Source organism: Raphanus sativus, chromosome 1 (assembly GCF_000801105.2).
Source record: "Raphanus sativus cultivar WK10039 chromosome 1, ASM80110v3, whole genome shotgun sequence".
NCBI classification, from domain to species: domain Eukaryota; kingdom Viridiplantae; phylum Streptophyta; class Magnoliopsida; order Brassicales; family Brassicaceae; genus Raphanus; species Raphanus sativus.
In genome coordinates this window covers 12,956,257-12,973,650 of record NC_079511.1, presented here as the reverse complement: position 1 = coordinate 12,973,650, position 17,394 = coordinate 12,956,257, and the positions used below count along the sequence as shown (strand labels likewise).

Here is a 17,394-nt window from a genome sequence, read left to right as displayed (position 1 = left end):
GTGGTATTAAACTATATCACAACTTATGGTTGACTATAAGCATTATAATGTCATTTTATTGTTCCATATAGCAAATGAAATAGCATTATATATAAAATTTATATTCATAAAATATGTTTTCTTTCCTTTTAAGTACATATAGTTTTAGTTTTTAGAATATGAATATTTCCTTTTATTATATATCTTTTTGGAAAATATTAAAAAATGAAAAAATGAAAAAAATATTTGGCATAAATTAACCATCTTAATAATTATCTTAAAGGTGATACGTTGAATATTTATCTGTATATGTGTAAAGAATGTATCCATTGTCCTAAAGACAAACAATTTAAGGAATTTTACATTACAGATCTTTAGCTAATCTATCTATCCTATTAAAAGCGGAGTACAAAAGAAAAATAACTACATGTATTAAGCCTTTCACGTCATAATCTAAACCAAATTGAGAAGCCCATTAACATTATATTTGACCTGAATTTGTATATCTTCAACTATAAAATCTCTAACCATAGAATTAGACTCATAATTCACATCAGCACAATCTCAATATCAGCATGAAGTTGTTTAAAAATTTTAGTTAGCGAGATTGTTGAATCCATTGCCAATCTTTTATTAAAATAGTGTTACAGCCAAAACTAATACTCCCTCCGTTTCTTAAAGAGTGTCGTTGTGACATTTTTCACACAGATTAAGAAAGTTGTTGAAATATATGTAAGTTGTAGTTAATTATACCTCTTTAACCAATAGTATTTTAGATAAATAAAATTATTTATAAAATCAATGCAGTTTGCAATTAATTTTCAGCTGAAAGTTAGAATAATTTACATTGGAATTGTAAAGTGACACTCTTTGTGTAACAAGAAAATAAGCTCAGAGTGACACTTATTATGAAACAGAGGGAGTATATAACTATGATATTATAATTGTAAATAACATTACTAAACCGGATTATATGTAGGAAAAATTTCATAAAATTACTCCATTCATTAAACGTTTTAATACTCAAACTTTTTTGCTACCCAGTTTAATACCTCAAATAATTATATTGTCCTCAGGGATGGGCGTTTCAATTCCTACCTAGCGCTCGGAGGTCCTGCATGGCTACATCAGAGAATTTTAAGAGAAGCCTCATCTTTTTGCTCATAGATCTTTGTTTAGGTTGAGCATTTGGGTTAGTTTTCTCTTGAAGGTTTTCACCTTTCTTATTGTTTTGAACCTTACTTGCTTTCATCATCAATGAAGTTGTTAAAAAAAAAAACTGGACATCAAAAAAGTTTAGCTATTTAAAAGCTTAACAAAATTTAGTTGGGGTGTTTTAATAGAATTTTCCCTATATGTATTACTTGAATTTTCCCTATATGTATTAACAAAGTTTAATCTTTTAAACATAAAATCGATTTATAAAGATTTTCTAATGATTTTGTTGCTCCTATCATTAAAACAATATATCAATTAAGTCAGATTATCAACTCACCGTTCGTAAAATCTTTAACTATCTTAATAACTTAACATAACAAGCCCCTAAATTAAAGGTATCACATTTATAAAAAAATATCAATATACTTTCTAATCACGCATTTATAGGATCGATTGATTACAACATCTTTAATATATTCCAAACTTTAAATACTTATTATTATGTGATAAAATTTAAACACAAAATATTTATAAAATATCCCTAACTTTTAGTATATTCTTTATCTACACTACTTGCAAATCAAGTTTTCAAATAATTAGTTTAGATGTTACTATAATCTATATCTCGCTTACAGAACTATATACAATTCATTCTACGTTGAAGAACAACATTCACATCCAGATCAAAACAAAACAAAAAATGTCGAGCAATGCAAGTTTCACACCTCTTAAAAACAAAGAGATCTAAAGTTAAATTGCTTCATTCCTGATAACAAAACACCTCATTCGGTGGACGACTCTTCAAATGGTTCTTGCTGATGAATATGTAAGATTTGATAATTCAAATAAATTGTTTTAGTTTTTTTGTTTATCAAAAGTAAATACTTAAAACATATTTTGTAGGGTGAAAAGATCTATGCTTCATATAAAAGGAATCACGTAATTTAATTGTTCAATGAGACTACCACTTGAAAAATGGCGTGTAATTGAAACCTTTTCCATTTCGCATGCAACTGTCCAATATCAGTCAACATGCCATCATCGTAAAATATGTATTAAATCAGCATAGAATATATATTAACAACATCACATTTATATAAAATATAAAAATTATATACAACAGGATAAAAGTGTTTAAATTTTTCTAAATTTATAAAACTACATAACTAATATATCAAAGTAATTAAATAATATTTGAAAAACTGGCGCCTAGCACCGGAAAACCCCTAGCATAGAATATATATAAACTACTTTCCTAAATAAGAAATTCCTGTGAGATGGCAAAATAACATGATAAACTCAAATAATGTTAATCATATCAACGGGATATTATAAAAAAAGGAAAGGTGGACTTGCTAAAAAAATGGGTGGAAAGTAATTCAGTCAAAGATATATAAAGAAGTTAATCTTTTTTTGAACACCATATAAAGAAGTTAATCAAACTATAACATTACCACATCCACATATAACAACAACTCTCATCATTTTAACTTCTTCACCACACCACATCAAAAATGGCCTTGGGAGTGTCATATGTTTTGGTGGTTCTAACCGTTCTTTCTATGGATGTTTGGATCTCTCAAGCCACATCCCGTGTTGATCTTCAGGAACTTTCCATCGCTAATTACTTCCAACAATGGATGATCAAGTTCTCTCGAGTTTATAGCAATGAAGCCGAGAAACAGATGAGGCTAGAAGTGTTCAAGAAAAACTTGGAATACATTGAGCACTTCAACAGTATGCCTAATCAAAGCTACAAACTTGGTGTCAACGAGTTCGCGGATCTGACTGAGGAGGAGTTCACAGCCACCCATACCGGTCTCATTTTTGAAGAATAAGGAGTTCCTAGCTTATTCCTACTATATCTTAATACACAATTTTATGTTTCTACTAATACATTAAATAAGAAAGATTAAAAGTGAAGTTTTGTTAACTCTGCATTGAAAATCGAAGACAATAATCTGAGAAACAAAGACAATCAATCATTAAAAAATACTAGAGGTTTAACCGCGCTACGCGCGGTTTATTTGTCAACGAAATTTATATATTTTATATATATATTAAATATTGTGTAAAGATTAATTTTTGTAATAACTTTTTGCATTATATTATATTATTCAATTGTTTCAATATAATGTTTGATAAATTAAAGTAAAATACAATAACTTATTATAAACAATTAATTAACGTTTATATATGTTTAGCTCATCTTAACTTGAGCATTGTTTTCAATGAGATACATTATTCAGACAAAATGACATAATTCTCTTATGTTGTATGGATCTTAAATAATGTAGTATCCAAAAACACTTACACAAATCAACTTACGTATTCTATTAGTCTTTTGTTTTCATATTTATCAGAAATATTTCATTTTTTTTGTTATATTTAAGTAGAATCTTTTATTATGTTGACATGTGGAGTTTTTAATAGAAGACATTTGTGTATTTTAGGATGAGTGTATTTATTATTTTAAGTGTATTACTAGATTTTGACCCGCGCTTTTGAAGCGCGGAATATTTTACGATAAACAATTTCACTAATAACTTAACATATATTTTGGTAATTTTTAAAGAGTGTGTATTTAAAATATTTTTTGCATTTAAATCAATGTTTTTAAATTCAACCCGATTGTGATTATATCCGTTAATCCGGAGATCTAACAATTCAATTTTGGTTTTTAAAAAATTCATATTAAAAGAATCACTAAACCTCGAGACTAACCGATTGAACTGATGGATGACTGATGGATGACCGATATGTAATCTTATAATCCAAATTTTAAAGTTTATTATTTTGCAATTTATGAAATTATGACGTTTCTACAAAATTTTAAAGAGAAAATGATAGATATAAAATAACTAAGATTAATTACTGTATTGTCTGGAAACATTGATAGTAGTATAAAAATATATTGTTTGGAAACATTGATAATAGTATAAATAAATAAGTATATTGTTTGGAAACATGGATAGTAGTATAAAGAAAGTAACATTAGTGATTTAATGTAGGTTTAACTATAAATATAAAGGTGTATTTAATTTAAAAACTTACAAAATAAATGTTAGGTCCAACAGAATGTTTCTGTTTTAATAAGATAGATTAGAAAATATTAATTATTTTATATGTAAAAAACTTAGTATATGAGTGTATATGCCATCTTATGTTACATTCTTTTGGAATTCAATTTTGAAGTGCATTTCTATGTAACATTTAGGTTTGAGCAAAAAAATTGAACCCAAAAACTGAATCTGATAAGAAAAAGTAATATCAAAATCGAACCGAAACTTCTTAAATATCTGAACGGATTCAAAGTTTTGATATCTAGAAAACTGAAAATGAACCCGATCTGAATCAAAATATTTTGGATATCCAAATATATCTGGATTATATTTATATATTTAAATATATTAGTTATTTTTATATTTAATATCCAAAATATCGAAAATGTATAGGATACTTTGAAGTTGTCCATAACTTTTTAAAAATATATAGAAATAGTCAAAAAAAAATTCTAAAGTCGCTAAATAGTACCCAGAACACCAAAATACTTAATATATATTGATTCTCCATCCAAATATTCAATTCAAACTAATTTATGTTATAATTAGTTATTCTAGCATACATTACTCAAATTTATATGTTATATATTATTTCTATTTTTAGATTTTTAGAAATATAAAATATATATTAATTTCAAAAAAAAATTAAATGCGTTATCCAAACAAAACAAATACCGAAATTTATAACTATCCAAATAGCTTGAAATGTTTTACTTCGAAAACCCAAAACCTGAATAGATCTGAACTAAACCCGAGTAGATACCCGAACGTCCACTCCTAGTTATATTAGATACTTTTATGATCGAATCCAAATGATTGAATACAATTAGTTTAAATACTAAAATAATTTGACTAAACAAAAGAGATCAAATGGAAAAATTACTAGAAATATGTTAAACTAATAAATGAAATAGTTGAATATGAAAATCAATTACGTAAATATTTTTCATATCAATAACTCGTATATATAAATTAATTGTTTAGAAATAAATTTTAAAATAATATTTTTATTATCGCTATAACAAACATAAAACAAAATAAACAATTACTATGTATGTTTCAGAAAAGTCTCCTAAAAATTATAAATATCGTATATGGTAGTTTCATTATGATTTTTTCGCACCTTTAGTTATTTTCTGTTAATGTTTGTTCTCAAGGATTTGTTTTTTTCCGATCATTCATACTTTGTGACCGTCGAAAATTGGCATGGCTGGCAGTTTTTTTTAAAAAAATATTAGCATGTATTTTGTTACTTAAAAATACCATAAATGAGATTTCATCAAATTTTCCTCCAAAATTTCCTTGTAATGGTCTTTATTAAATTAGATAACTTGCATTTAATCATTTATCTCTAATTTTAAATAATATTTTCGAAAATAGTCAGTTGCAAAAATTTTAAATAAAATTATTGTTCTTATAAACTTTTTTAGATTTTCAGTAATGAATTTTATTTTTATATTTAAATATAAATTAAAATAAATTGTAAAACAAAACCCAAAACAATAAAAAATATTATATGTGAAAAAACTTGTAACATCAATTTAAATACATAAAGAGAAAGTAAATATATATATATCAACAAAACATGATACTGTTCACCAGAAAGAAACATAATAATTTCACGCAGCTTGTATACTTATCTATTAAATTAAAGAGTACCTTATTTTGTTAGATTGTTCGACAACTTCTATAAGTTCATACATCTGTTGAGAAAGACAAAACCTATCATAAAAAGGTTGCTCACGTATCAGCAAATAAATCAGTCATCAACTAGTGTATGTAACATGCATATACATGATACATGCGATACATTTGTCACATTGAACAATTACAAAACTCATTGTGAAGATGTGAACTATAATATTTAACATTTTGACCAAAAAAAGGATGTGGACTATTGCCATCTATCCAGATACATCTTGTCGGGATAGAAGTAGATGTAGTGATCACAGCAGACAGATGTAGTGATTCCATTGCAGTTAATTAAGCTGAGGCTGTATAGAACTATAATACTTCTATCTTTTTGGTGATAGAAGTATTGTGTACTTACACCGAAGAATAAAATGTTGCCATTAATGTATCTGTCGTCTCTTTGAGGGTAGTGGTGAACATAACAAATGTCCTTTCCTGACTTAGAAGTTACCACAAAACACATTGCTTCTCTTAGAGTTTTGCTATTGTAGATGTAGTGATCACAGCCGACATTCAAAAGATAAGGCACAATTGATAGAACCCCCAAGACTCGTATCTTCAATTGAATAGCACAGCATGAAAATGCGAAAGAATCAATAAGTTTGCGAGAGACCATTCATCGAAAAATATACAATCAAGAATTAAGCATAATTATTTACCAACGAATTCATGGCGCCAGCCTTCTTACGATGGTCAAGTCCAGGCCTCACAAGAAGATAAACCAGCCTATGAAGCTCATGGTTTTCTACATTGCAAAGACTGTTGTTTCCAAGTAAGACCTTTTGGAATGAGCAAACATGAAAAATAAGCAGATACGTTTGGGAGTAATGTATAACCATCACACTTATAACAAAACGAAACAGTTGACACCTCTGAGCATCTCACCTAGATCATGAGAGGATGATGGGGCCAAGAATTACCATCACACATAGTCCATCAAGTTGCAACTATAAAGCATTGATGTTAACCTTGAATTCTTAAACTCTCTGTGTCAAGGAAAAGAAAATGTAAATTTTGTAATATAAAGTCAGAAACTATAACAAACCTTAATGGTTCTGCGTACACTAATAAAAGAAAGCGAAACCACCAAAATCAGATTTCGTGGTTTTGGTTTTATAATATAAACAGAGTAGTTTTTTCATCACATATATACCAGTTTTTTTTTTGTTTTACTTCTTGGTCATCTTCCTTGTTATCATCCTCGTCCTCATTGCCCACGTCAACAACTTCATCACATGCCTTTTTCTTTAATGGGTGATCTGCATAAGAAACAGTAGATAGGTTCAAGTCGTGGAACTTAATTACGAAGCAATCAGATTCAGAACTAAAGATGAAATAAATCAGATACTATCGTGGCATCCTGCACAAGTTATTTTAGCCAAGAACAGCCCCAAATAATTAGAATTTCCATCCTGAAAGTTCTAATGAGTAATTCAGGCGTTTATCTTTAGCCTCAAGGGTAGAAGACTCATGTAAGCAAAAGCTTTAAAGGAAGATATATATTGTTACACTTGATGTACTTCTGGAGCTCGGAAGCCTTTGGTTCTTGATTAGATGGAAGAAGAGTTCAGGCTGTCTCCTACACAAACGATTGCTCCCTGCAGTATAGTCCGTGATAACAATTTGTGGAATGTTTTCTTGTGGTTGAACTTAAAAAAATGAATCGGACCATTTGAATATTTGTAGCCCATCAATTATGACCTTGTCTGATCCAAACTTGTAATCTCACCTTATGACGAAGAAAACAAAAACAAAGCTCAATCAGATTTTGGGATTCAAAGCCAAATAAAAAGAAAATTCCGGGCCTTACCAACATCACATGACCTCAAATACAGCATCACCGGCCGATAAAGCTTATTATTATCAGAGTTCTTCACAAGGAATCCCTAAAAGTCATCACAAACAAAGAAAAAGATCTAGAATGCTATGTAATCAGATTAATAGAGATAAGAGAAGGAAGATAGTGCATTGAACGCTTACTCCAAACAATCCTTAGGCCTAAAGACGAATCATCAAGTTATCGCAATCAGCATCAAAATCTCCCCAAGAAATGAAACCCGAATCTCTTTGCTCAATTGAATAGCCGAAGAAAAAAGCCATGCCGGTTGATTGCTCCGTTCTGGCAGTGGTAGCCATATGCTGCTGTGAATATTTGGTTATGGTGATTTAGGTGAGACCAAGAATTTCCGAATAGAGGTATATATAAAGTTGAGGTTGAGGGAATCGTAACAGTTGCATGACCATCGATTGTTGCAGTTAATAATGAAGCTTTATGACTCTTGAATATCACAGAGGAGTAATGAAGAGACGAAGAGGATTATTTGGTCTCTTTGAACAATCCGGGCCGGTGATTTCGAAGCCCAACTGATCTAAGTGGCGAATCTGACGTGGCGACTTACCTTCAATGCTATTGGTCGATTTAAAAAATGATGTACGACACTCTAAAGAAGCTTCATATTCTCCTTTTAATAGTGTAATAGATTTATTCTGAAAAAGAGATATATTTTAAGTTTTAAACCCCCCTCTGCCCCCCCCCCTCCCAACAAATTATTACATGTGGTGCTAAAATAACTTAAACTAAGAAATGATATGTATTTAACATAATTATACAAATTTATACAAATAAATTTTATATATGGGTATGTTTGCAACGGTAGCGGAGCCGGAAACATTTTATACCGGGGTCAAAAAAAAGTTCTAGTGGGGATAAATTTTCATTTTTAGTGGGGTCAATCGTTGGTTAGTGAAGCCGGTTAAAGATTTGGTTTTGTCAATCGTTTCCCCAATTTCTCCTCCTTTCAATCGTCTCCTCTCGCTTCCTCAACTCTTTTCTTTTCATCGCCGATCAATCCGCCGTCAGCCATCCGTAAAAGCGGCGGAATAATTGGACAATCCTCTGGTTGATCGGCATCTGAATCATGGACGAGGAGGCAGCAGCAAAAGCTAGAGACACCGCCACCGTAAACCAGCAACAGCAATACTATTACGGAACGTTTCAAGGCGTCGCAAACTATCCTCCTCCCGCTCCGCTACGGCTTCCGCAACAACCTATTGTCACGAGTCCCTTGCTTCCTCCTCCTATACATGGTTATCACAATCTCCAAGGTTCCCTTTTCTTTTCTTTTTTTTTGTGTGTGTATAATTACTATATGATCTTTAGCGTATTTGTTGTTTCTTGATCGTATAGTGTTTGAGATTGTTAGGTCATGGTGGTTTTGTGAATTATGCACAAGGATACCCGGTTGTTCCTGGTATATTTCATTTCTTGTTATTAACTTGTTTATTATTCAATTCTGAATAAAACATTACACACTGCTATGTATGATTTGATTGTGTTATGATCAGATAATGTGAGGGTTGGTTTTGTTACTTTTTTGAATTTGATATTTGTTAATGATGATAGTGATTCTTGGTTTTGGTGTTTTTAGAATATACAGTGGTTGAGGTGAGACCGGTGAGAGAGCATGACGTTCCTTGCTGTGGCTTTGGCATGGGCTGGTTCTTGTGAGTTCCTTCTTCTTTTCTTTTGCATCTTATATCCTCTCGTTATGAATTTCATGTTTTCAAGTGTTGCCTAATTCGAAATCCACTTGATCCTGATTCATTTTTTTTTTTTTGTGTATAAGATTTAAGCAAGCAATAAGCAGCTATCATTGTTAGAACTGGTGGTATATAGGTTATTGGTTCGTAAATTTCTAGAATATAATCTATACACCTAGTTATGGCAAAGAAAAATCCTTTTGGAGCTTGCATAGGTTATATAAGAAACCGAGTCGTCCTCCTGGTATCTCTGTATATGGTGTACTACTTTAGATAGCTTGTTTACATATTTTTCTAATCTAGCCTTATGATCTCTAGTAGTCACTGTGGAATACTCTGTCGCTCTCTTATGCTTGTGACTTGAATTATTTTAAGTTTTTTTTTTTGGATTTGGTCCCAGGTTTCTTATGGGCTTCTTATTCGGTGGGATCCCTTGGTATCTCGGTGCAGTTATTATTCTGTTCACCTCTGTTGATCACCGCGAGAAGGCTGGCTACGTTGCATGTTCTATCGCGGTGAGTTTCTCTATCTCCTGTCTCTTTCATTAACCTTCGCTGCAGATATACGACTATAGTCTCTCATACATGTCATTTTCGCTGTCCTATGTCTTCTCCAGTCCGTTGTGTATTTGATTGCCGTCATGCTCGGGATGGCTGGGAATATTAACATCATCTGGTGATTCTTACATATCAAATTTCAGTAACGTATATGCATCATCATAGTATAGTGATTTACAAAAGCAAATGTTGTTATTTTGTGCTGTATTTATTTGTTTACAACTATGATGAAATATGTTCTTGATTCCTTTGATGGCATCTTCGTGTAATATATTGTCTGATAAACGTTGATAATCTTTACAAGCCTCTATCTAGCATACAACTTATACAAGTACCTAAGAAGTTGGATGTGTAAGCTAAAAAAAAGTTAAAGGAATTTGTAAACTAAATAACAAATATTTAAGGGAGATTATGGGAAAATAAAGTCTAATGAAATGAAAAAAAAATCTTACAGCTACAAAGGAAAAAAAAACTAAAACCGATTATTCTTTCCAAGAAGATATAGCCGTTCAGATTACCACAACATGTACAAGGATTTCCGTGACACAATTTGAAGGGAGCAATGGAGCAAATGCACACCGAGATACAGACAGAGTCAGGTTCCCTTGCATCCAGATCATCAAGACAGCCACAGGCTGTGATACTGAATGTTGCAAGACCACCTACAAGGCCTCAAAGCCCAACTTCTTCATTTAAAAGTTTATACGTTTTGAGGAATTCAAAGTCGCTCCCTATTTTTTGTGTTATGTTTTTCGATGATCATTATTGAAATAACCATAATGTTCAAAGAGATCACCACAAGCATAAAATACTAATAATTAGCATAAAACATGTCTGCATTAAACAAGATTTGAAGTTCATAAAAATTCAGGAAAAAAAACAAAACATTACTCGTCCAGTTGAAAACACATGTCTATTTGCTAAACAAATGATCTCTCTATTACTTTTTTGTTAAAAAAACCTAAATTAAAACTTCAATTTCGACCATCAGCCATGTGGAAGAAACGACGCTGAGGTTGACGCATCATATCTTCCACGGATTTTTGCAGCAGCGACCTCACACAGTTCCTCATAAAACTCCTCGTACCTCCGCAACAACTGTTTCGCCTCTTCTTCGTCAGTACTCTTCACAGGCAACGACGATGCATAAGCAGCCTCACCCATCTTCAGTTTCTCTTCTTCTGCATCTGTTTTGATCTCCATAAGATTGTTGAGATTTTTGCATAACTCGTCCACCTTCATTTTCTTATGAGCATCCACGATCATCGACGACAACGACGAGTTGCCCTCACCGCTGGTGACTCCTGGGTGATGGTTTCCGTGGAGAAACCGCTGTGCAACGACATCGAAGGAAGGGCTGCCAAACGTGAACGGTTTTCCTGAGCCGGAGTAGATGAGAAATCCGACGTCGGCGCCGCAGAGAACGGAGAGCTCACTGAGCTTAGTGTAAATTCCGTTTTTACGCTTGCAAAATGTGACCATTCTGTCTTCGTTTTTCGTTACTTTTTTAATATCTATCTTTTGTTTTCCTTTTGTTTTTTTCCCTGCCATCTTTTTTTCTTGGCAAAGAATTTGATATTACACAAAATGGAAAATAGAAAATTTCGAATGTATCTTATTTTTTAATGCAAAATTATGTTTTATAGATAAAAATGTGGTACATATTGCATGAAGATTAGTCAATGCTGCAGTTTTTGTTTTTGAGAATTTTATTTTTGTATGGTAATCTTGTGAACGAGAGTTATGTCATCTATGATAGTCTAAGATGCAAATTAGTTGTTCTTCTTTTTGACTACACCAGTCAAAAAATCATTTCATTATGGTACCTAAACCTATGATGACATGCTCTCCCACAATGTTACCTTAAGTTAATTTACAAAAAAATTGTCAAACTTTCAAAAACAAAAACTGAATCATTAACTAGTTTCATGCAATAATTAAATTTTGATGGATTCAAAATTTTAATTACCAGTGAAAGAATCAATACTATTAAATTAACAACATAACCAGTTGATATATGTTGTGTTTAATTTAAAATATAACTGTATCTAAAATATAGCTACATAAAGAGTGTGATTGGTAACTAGAAGAGTAACGTGGAGTAATTAATATACAGAAATTGGGAGTAACAATAGTGGCGTAAAATAACATATGATAGAAAAAAAATGTCACATCCAGCGCAACACAGATTTTTCTTCACATATCAAGAGGAACAAAATAAACAATTTTACTCTGTTTAAATAGTCACTAGCGAAAACATAGGTGGAAAGTTTTCAACCTGATTGGTATGATTATAGCTGAAGTGAGAGTAAATGTATTTCTCGCTAAAAATATAACGCTCTTTATGACATACAGTCATACCCAAAATAAACTATAAATGCATGTAAAACATAACTGCTCCATATTTGATAACCACCAAAAGTCCTACTTTTAAAGTTAGTGTGGGTTTTCAGGGAGAATAATAAAGTGGCGGATACCTTCTCGAAGTCTTTTCCTCGTGGTCTTAACTTTCATATAAGTCATTATTATGTTCCAATTACTATTGTAACTTTCCTCCATGGCTATCACCTTGCCTCTTCAATATAAGTATCTTTTGCCGGGAAATAATATATTACGTCCAATGAACCAAAATAAACTAAAATGTATTAGTATATGTATGTTGTTAATTAATACTGTTAGGATGTTCTTTATTTAATAGATGTTCGTTCCAATTAAAACATAAAATAATAACTTTGATATGTATATATCTTATGCTTAAAAATATTTAGAAAATATTTAATTCTAGTTTCTATATTTCTATTTTTATTTGATATATAAAATATCAAAATAGTTAATTTTAAATATTTTTTAATAAATTAAGATTTATGACATTCAATAGAAAATATCAAAACTTAAAAATTCATAAATATTTATTTCTGTAATGTGAATAATAAAATTAAACTTCAAATCAAAAGTAAAGAAAATTAAAAATATATTAATGAATTTTGATAACAAAACTGGAAAACCTAAATTCTTTATCAAAAAATATACAAAACAGAGTTTAAAAACATAATTAAAACTAAAAAGAGTAAAATTAATCTATTGGTTTAATCGATAACTCAGGTTTTTGGATTTTAGTAATTTTGCGGGTTTTATATCTATTATATTAAAACAGTAACATGACCTATTGATATAAGTTTTTGGTCCAATTATTTTAATATAATTATTAAAATATCTACTAATAATTTAAAATATATATTTTACACAAATATGATTACAAGGGAAAACATAAATATGATTGAAAACACAAATATGAAAATAAGATTCTAAGAAAAATGTAAAACAAAAAAATATACCCGCTTTTTGATGGTCGGGTCAAAATCTAGTATATAGTTTAAAGTACTAACTTACTCCCATTCATTCGGTTTATTTATTGTTTTAGAAAATTTCACACTAATTGAGAAAAGTAATAATTTATCTACTATACCCTTATCAATCAAATTTATTTACAAGTTTAATTTTTATATGTATTTAGTATTTTAAATTAGTAACAAATACTTTTTCTGTGTATAATATAAGTCTCTTAGCATATTTCACCAAATTGTCTTAAATTATTAATTGAATAAATTAGTTATATTTATTACTCTAACTTTTTAATTTCAGTATATTAAATGATTTTCCTGTGTTCATGCACGGGTATAAACAATTATGAAATAATTAAATTATAAGATAATATTTTGTTTAATTATAAATTTTAGGTTATTTTATTTAAAGAGACACTACATATGTCGAATTTATTATAAAGAAAATTTTACTAAAATAAATACATTCAATAATTATAAATAAATAATATATTTTATAAAAATGAAAAATAATATCCGCGTTCAAATCTAGGTGAGGGTTACATGATCAATGGGAAGAAGACGAATGTGAAGAAACTGTCTAATCCTTAATTTTTTTTTAAACACAATCCTTTTCTACAGCTCGAACCGGCTATAACCGAGCCGGCTTTAATCATTCCACTAAAATGACTTTTTATGGTATGCGTAATTGCTTACACAGAGAGAGAACGATAGGACATAAGTATCAGGTTTCTTTTTCTTAACATTTCTGATTTTTTTGGTTTGAAGAAATACTAACGATCTAAAGAAAAAGGATTGATGTTATAATTTTGGACAATATTTTAATTATCTAACGTGGGTTCAATTTTTTAATTATTAACTTGAATTTTAAAAATCAGATTTAAATGTCTAACCAGATCACCAATATTAGCAAATTTGACTATTTTACCATGTTTGCCGGTTAAATATTGATTCTGTTTTTATAAGAAAAACCCGAGCCGGTTAGACGAGGAAGCCAGTCACGATCTGACTGATAGAACATAATATTTTAAATATTTTATCAGAAATATTTAAATTTAGATTTTTTTATTCTTTTGACCAATTTTTTTTTGATATTTCTTGAACAAAAATACCAAAAATCTTAATTCAACCAAAAAAAAATATGAAAACCAAATTTAAATCAAACTGAAAACTAAACACTTATATTTAAATATATTAGTGAATAAACAAAAATATTAATAAATTTGTCAACAAAAATATATCCGCCTTTAGAAAGGACGGGTCAAAATCTAATATTACTTTAAATTCATACACAGTTCCATATAATTTGTTTTTATACATAGTAGTTCCTTCCTAAAACAATCCTTAGTTTGTCATTAAACAATCTCTCCAACCTCACAATATTACTTGGAGAGAAACCTAATTTACCACAAAATTGTTCATGTAAAATCCCTTAAAAGGTTTCAAAGATTAAATTTGAGTTTGGTTGGTTATAAGAAGATGAACAAACTCGACTCTACATTATTTTAAAAAATGTTTTATTGATCAATCAAATGAGATTAAAATAGTGTTTGAACAATTATTTAAAAGAAAGACTGATGGCACTCGGCAAAAGTGAGTAGAATGATAAGTTCAGTCGGCGAAAGTAAAGTTGAATCAAGGAAATCCTAGTTTGCTCGCCGTTCATCTGTCTGTGTGTTTCTCAGTGCCCGCCTTGCCTTCTCCCTTTATTCTCGAATATCTTGTACTTTTCTGTTCTAGAGTCGATTTGACCTAATAAGCTTGACTGAGCTTTTAGGCCAAGCTCTTACGACGAGCTTTCTGGCAGAGCTCTTGGACCGAATTCTTTTATTAGGCAGGCTTTGTTGAGAGATGCAATCTCTCTCCAACATGAAGGTTTCACACTTTTTGAGGTATCCAAAGTACCTCGCTATTTTGTGTGTGTGTTTATGATGAATTATGTTGTTTTCGATGATTTTTTTTTTTTTTTTTGTAACGGATTGTTTTCGATGATCATTGTTGAAATAACCATAAAGTTCAAACAGATCATTACAAGCATACAATACTAATAATTAGCATAATATATGTCTGCATTAAACAAGATTTGAAGTTCATAAAAATTTAGGAAAAAAACAAAACATTACTTGCCAGTTGAAAACACATGTTTATTTGCTAAACAAATGATCTCTCTATTACTTTTTTTTTAAAAAACCTAAATTTAAAATCTTAATTTCGACCATCAGCCATGTGGAGAAAACGACGACGAGGCTGACGCATCATATCTTCCCCGGATTTTTGCAGCAGCAACCTCACACAGTTCCTCATAAAACTCCTCGTACCTCCGCAACAACTGTTTCACCTGTTCTTCGTCAGTACTCTTCATAGGCAACGACGGTGCATAAGCAGCCTCACCCATCTTCAGTTTCTCTTCTTCTGCATCTGCTTGGATCTCCATAAGATTGTTTAGGTTTTTGCATAACTCATCCACCTTCACTTTCTTATGAGCATCCACGATCTTGGACGACAGCGACGAGTAGCCCTCGCCGTTGATGATTCCTGAGGGATGGTTTCCGTGGAGAAACCGCTGTGCAACGACATCGAAGGAAGGGCTGCCAAACGTGAACGGTTTTCCTGAGCCGGAGTAGATGAGAAATCCGACGTCTGCACCGCAGAGAATGGAGAGCTCACTGAGCTTATTGTAAATTCCGTTTTTACGCTTAGAAAATGTGACCATTTTATCTTCGTTTTTCGTTACTTTTTTAATATCTATCTTTTGTTTTCCTTTTGTTTTTTTCCCTGCCATCTTTTTTTCTTGGCAAAGAATTTGATATTACACAAAATGGAAAACAGAAAATTTAGAATGTATCTTATTTTTGAGTGCAAAACAATGTTTTATAGATAAAAAATGTGGTGGTAATTATTATATTGCATGAAAACAAGTCAATGCTTCAGTTTTTGTTTTAAAATTTTAATGTGTGTAAGGTAATCTTGCGAATGAGAGTCATGTCATCTATGATAGTCTTAGATGCAAATCAATTGTTCTTCTTTTTGACTACTCTAGTCAAAAAATCAATTCAATATGGTACCTAAAAATATGATGACATGACTCTCACTCACAATGTTACCTTTTAATTTGCAATAAAAGGTCAAGCTTTCAAAAAAAAAAAAGTTGAATCATTAACTAATTTTCATGCAATAGTTAAACTTTGATGGATTCAGAATTTTAATTACTAGTGAAATAATCTATACTGTTTATCATTTCTGTTTTTTTCCTTTTAATGAAAATTCAATTTTATTTAAATATACCTATTTTTAGAAGGAAAAAAATTAATTCTCACTAATGATCTTTTAATCTTTTGGTCTTGAGCGTATAACTACAAATACAGCTCAAGTAAATCATGGGGTGGTCATAAAATCAAGATTATTCATTAATTATAGAGAAATTACTTATAATAACACTAGTCGTTGAACTAATGACTAGAATAACATACCAAAAAAACAGAGAAAAGGTGAGTTAAAGTCCAAAATACCTAATCCTCAAATGAATTAAACTAATTTTTAAAATAATTAATTCTAAACAATTAAAATATACTTTTTTGTAACACCAAACAATTAAAATATACTAGAAAAGGTAACAAATAAGAAGAGAAAAACACTCATTTTGTGAACAAAGATGAAAAAACAGCTATCTAAAGCCCCTTTTCCCCCGACATGATCCCTAAACTCTTCAATCTCTTGCATTTTTGATTCGATTACGCCCAGACTCGATCTTCTTCTCACGCTTTTCTGCCACAATAAGCTCCGATTCACAAGGGTAGTAAACTTGAATCTCAGAAACCCGACGAACCCAAAATCCCCTTTCTGAAATTATGGGTTATGTTGATTTTGTCACTCTTAGAAGCTCATCTCTGCTTGAATTACTTATATTCATATCTCATGTCATCAAAGGTCCGGTCTTTCTGTCTTTTGAAACCTTTTATTTTTTGTATCAGTGAACTGGAATTTCTTTGCTAAAGAGTTGTGAATCGTGTTCATCATTCCTAAAGACATAGATTGTCTAAATCGCTTTTCATATGTTGAAGAAAT

The 17,394-nt window shown here is 30.5% G+C and overlaps 3 protein-coding genes and 1 long non-coding RNA gene across 11 annotated transcripts; 1 reads left to right on the top strand and 3 right to left on the bottom strand.

The window, feature by feature from the left end:
- Positions 1-5,948: 5,948 nt before the first annotated feature.
- LOC108844072 (uncharacterized) lies at positions 5,949-8,212 on the bottom strand. 5 transcript variants are annotated; one of them, XR_008934264.1, is made up of 8 exons: positions 7,872-8,212; positions 7,702-7,777; positions 7,561-7,620; positions 7,412-7,489; positions 7,045-7,150; positions 6,777-6,877; positions 6,551-6,670; positions 5,949-6,447 (listed from the first exon to the last, which is right to left on the bottom strand). It is a non-coding gene; the product is annotated as an uncharacterized LOC108844072 (long non-coding RNA). The 5 variants fall into 5 exon arrangements; XR_008934265.1 differs by having other exon boundaries at positions 7,412-7,620; positions 7,872-8,030; positions 8,122-8,187; XR_008934263.1 differs by having other exon boundaries at positions 7,401-7,620.
- A 403-nt stretch (positions 8,213-8,615) lies between these two features.
- Positions 8,616-10,284, top strand: LOC108840824 (60S ribosomal protein L18a-like protein). Of its 4 annotated transcripts, none has more exons than XM_018613726.2 (5): positions 8,616-8,996; positions 9,095-9,142; positions 9,329-9,395; positions 9,832-9,946; positions 10,048-10,284. In XM_018613726.2, the coding sequence occupies exons 1-5, from the start codon at positions 8,810-8,812 to the stop codon at positions 10,108-10,110; spliced, it is 480 nt and encodes a 159-aa protein (XP_018469228.1). In that variant the 5' UTR covers positions 8,616-8,809; the 3' UTR covers positions 10,111-10,284. The 4 variants fall into 4 exon arrangements, with proteins under 4 accessions (XP_018469228.1, XP_018469353.1, XP_018469292.1 ...); XM_018613840.2 differs by having other exon boundaries at positions 8,623-8,996; positions 9,320-9,395; XM_018613851.2 differs by lacking the exon at positions 9,095-9,142.
- Positions 10,285-10,975: 691 nt separating this feature from the next.
- On the bottom strand, positions 10,976-11,470 carry LOC108845784 (agamous-like MADS-box protein AGL29). Its single transcript, XM_018618960.1, has one exon. The coding sequence runs from the start codon at positions 11,468-11,470 to the stop codon at positions 10,976-10,978; it is 495 nt and encodes a 164-aa protein (XP_018474462.1).
- Positions 11,471-15,547: 4,077 nt separating this feature from the next.
- LOC108845776 (agamous-like MADS-box protein AGL29) lies at positions 15,548-16,042 on the bottom strand. Its single transcript, XM_018618955.2, has one exon. It carries the CDS (start codon positions 16,040-16,042, stop codon positions 15,548-15,550), a length of 495 nt encoding a protein of 164 aa, XP_018474457.2.
- Between the last annotated feature and the right edge of the window lie 1,352 nt (positions 16,043-17,394).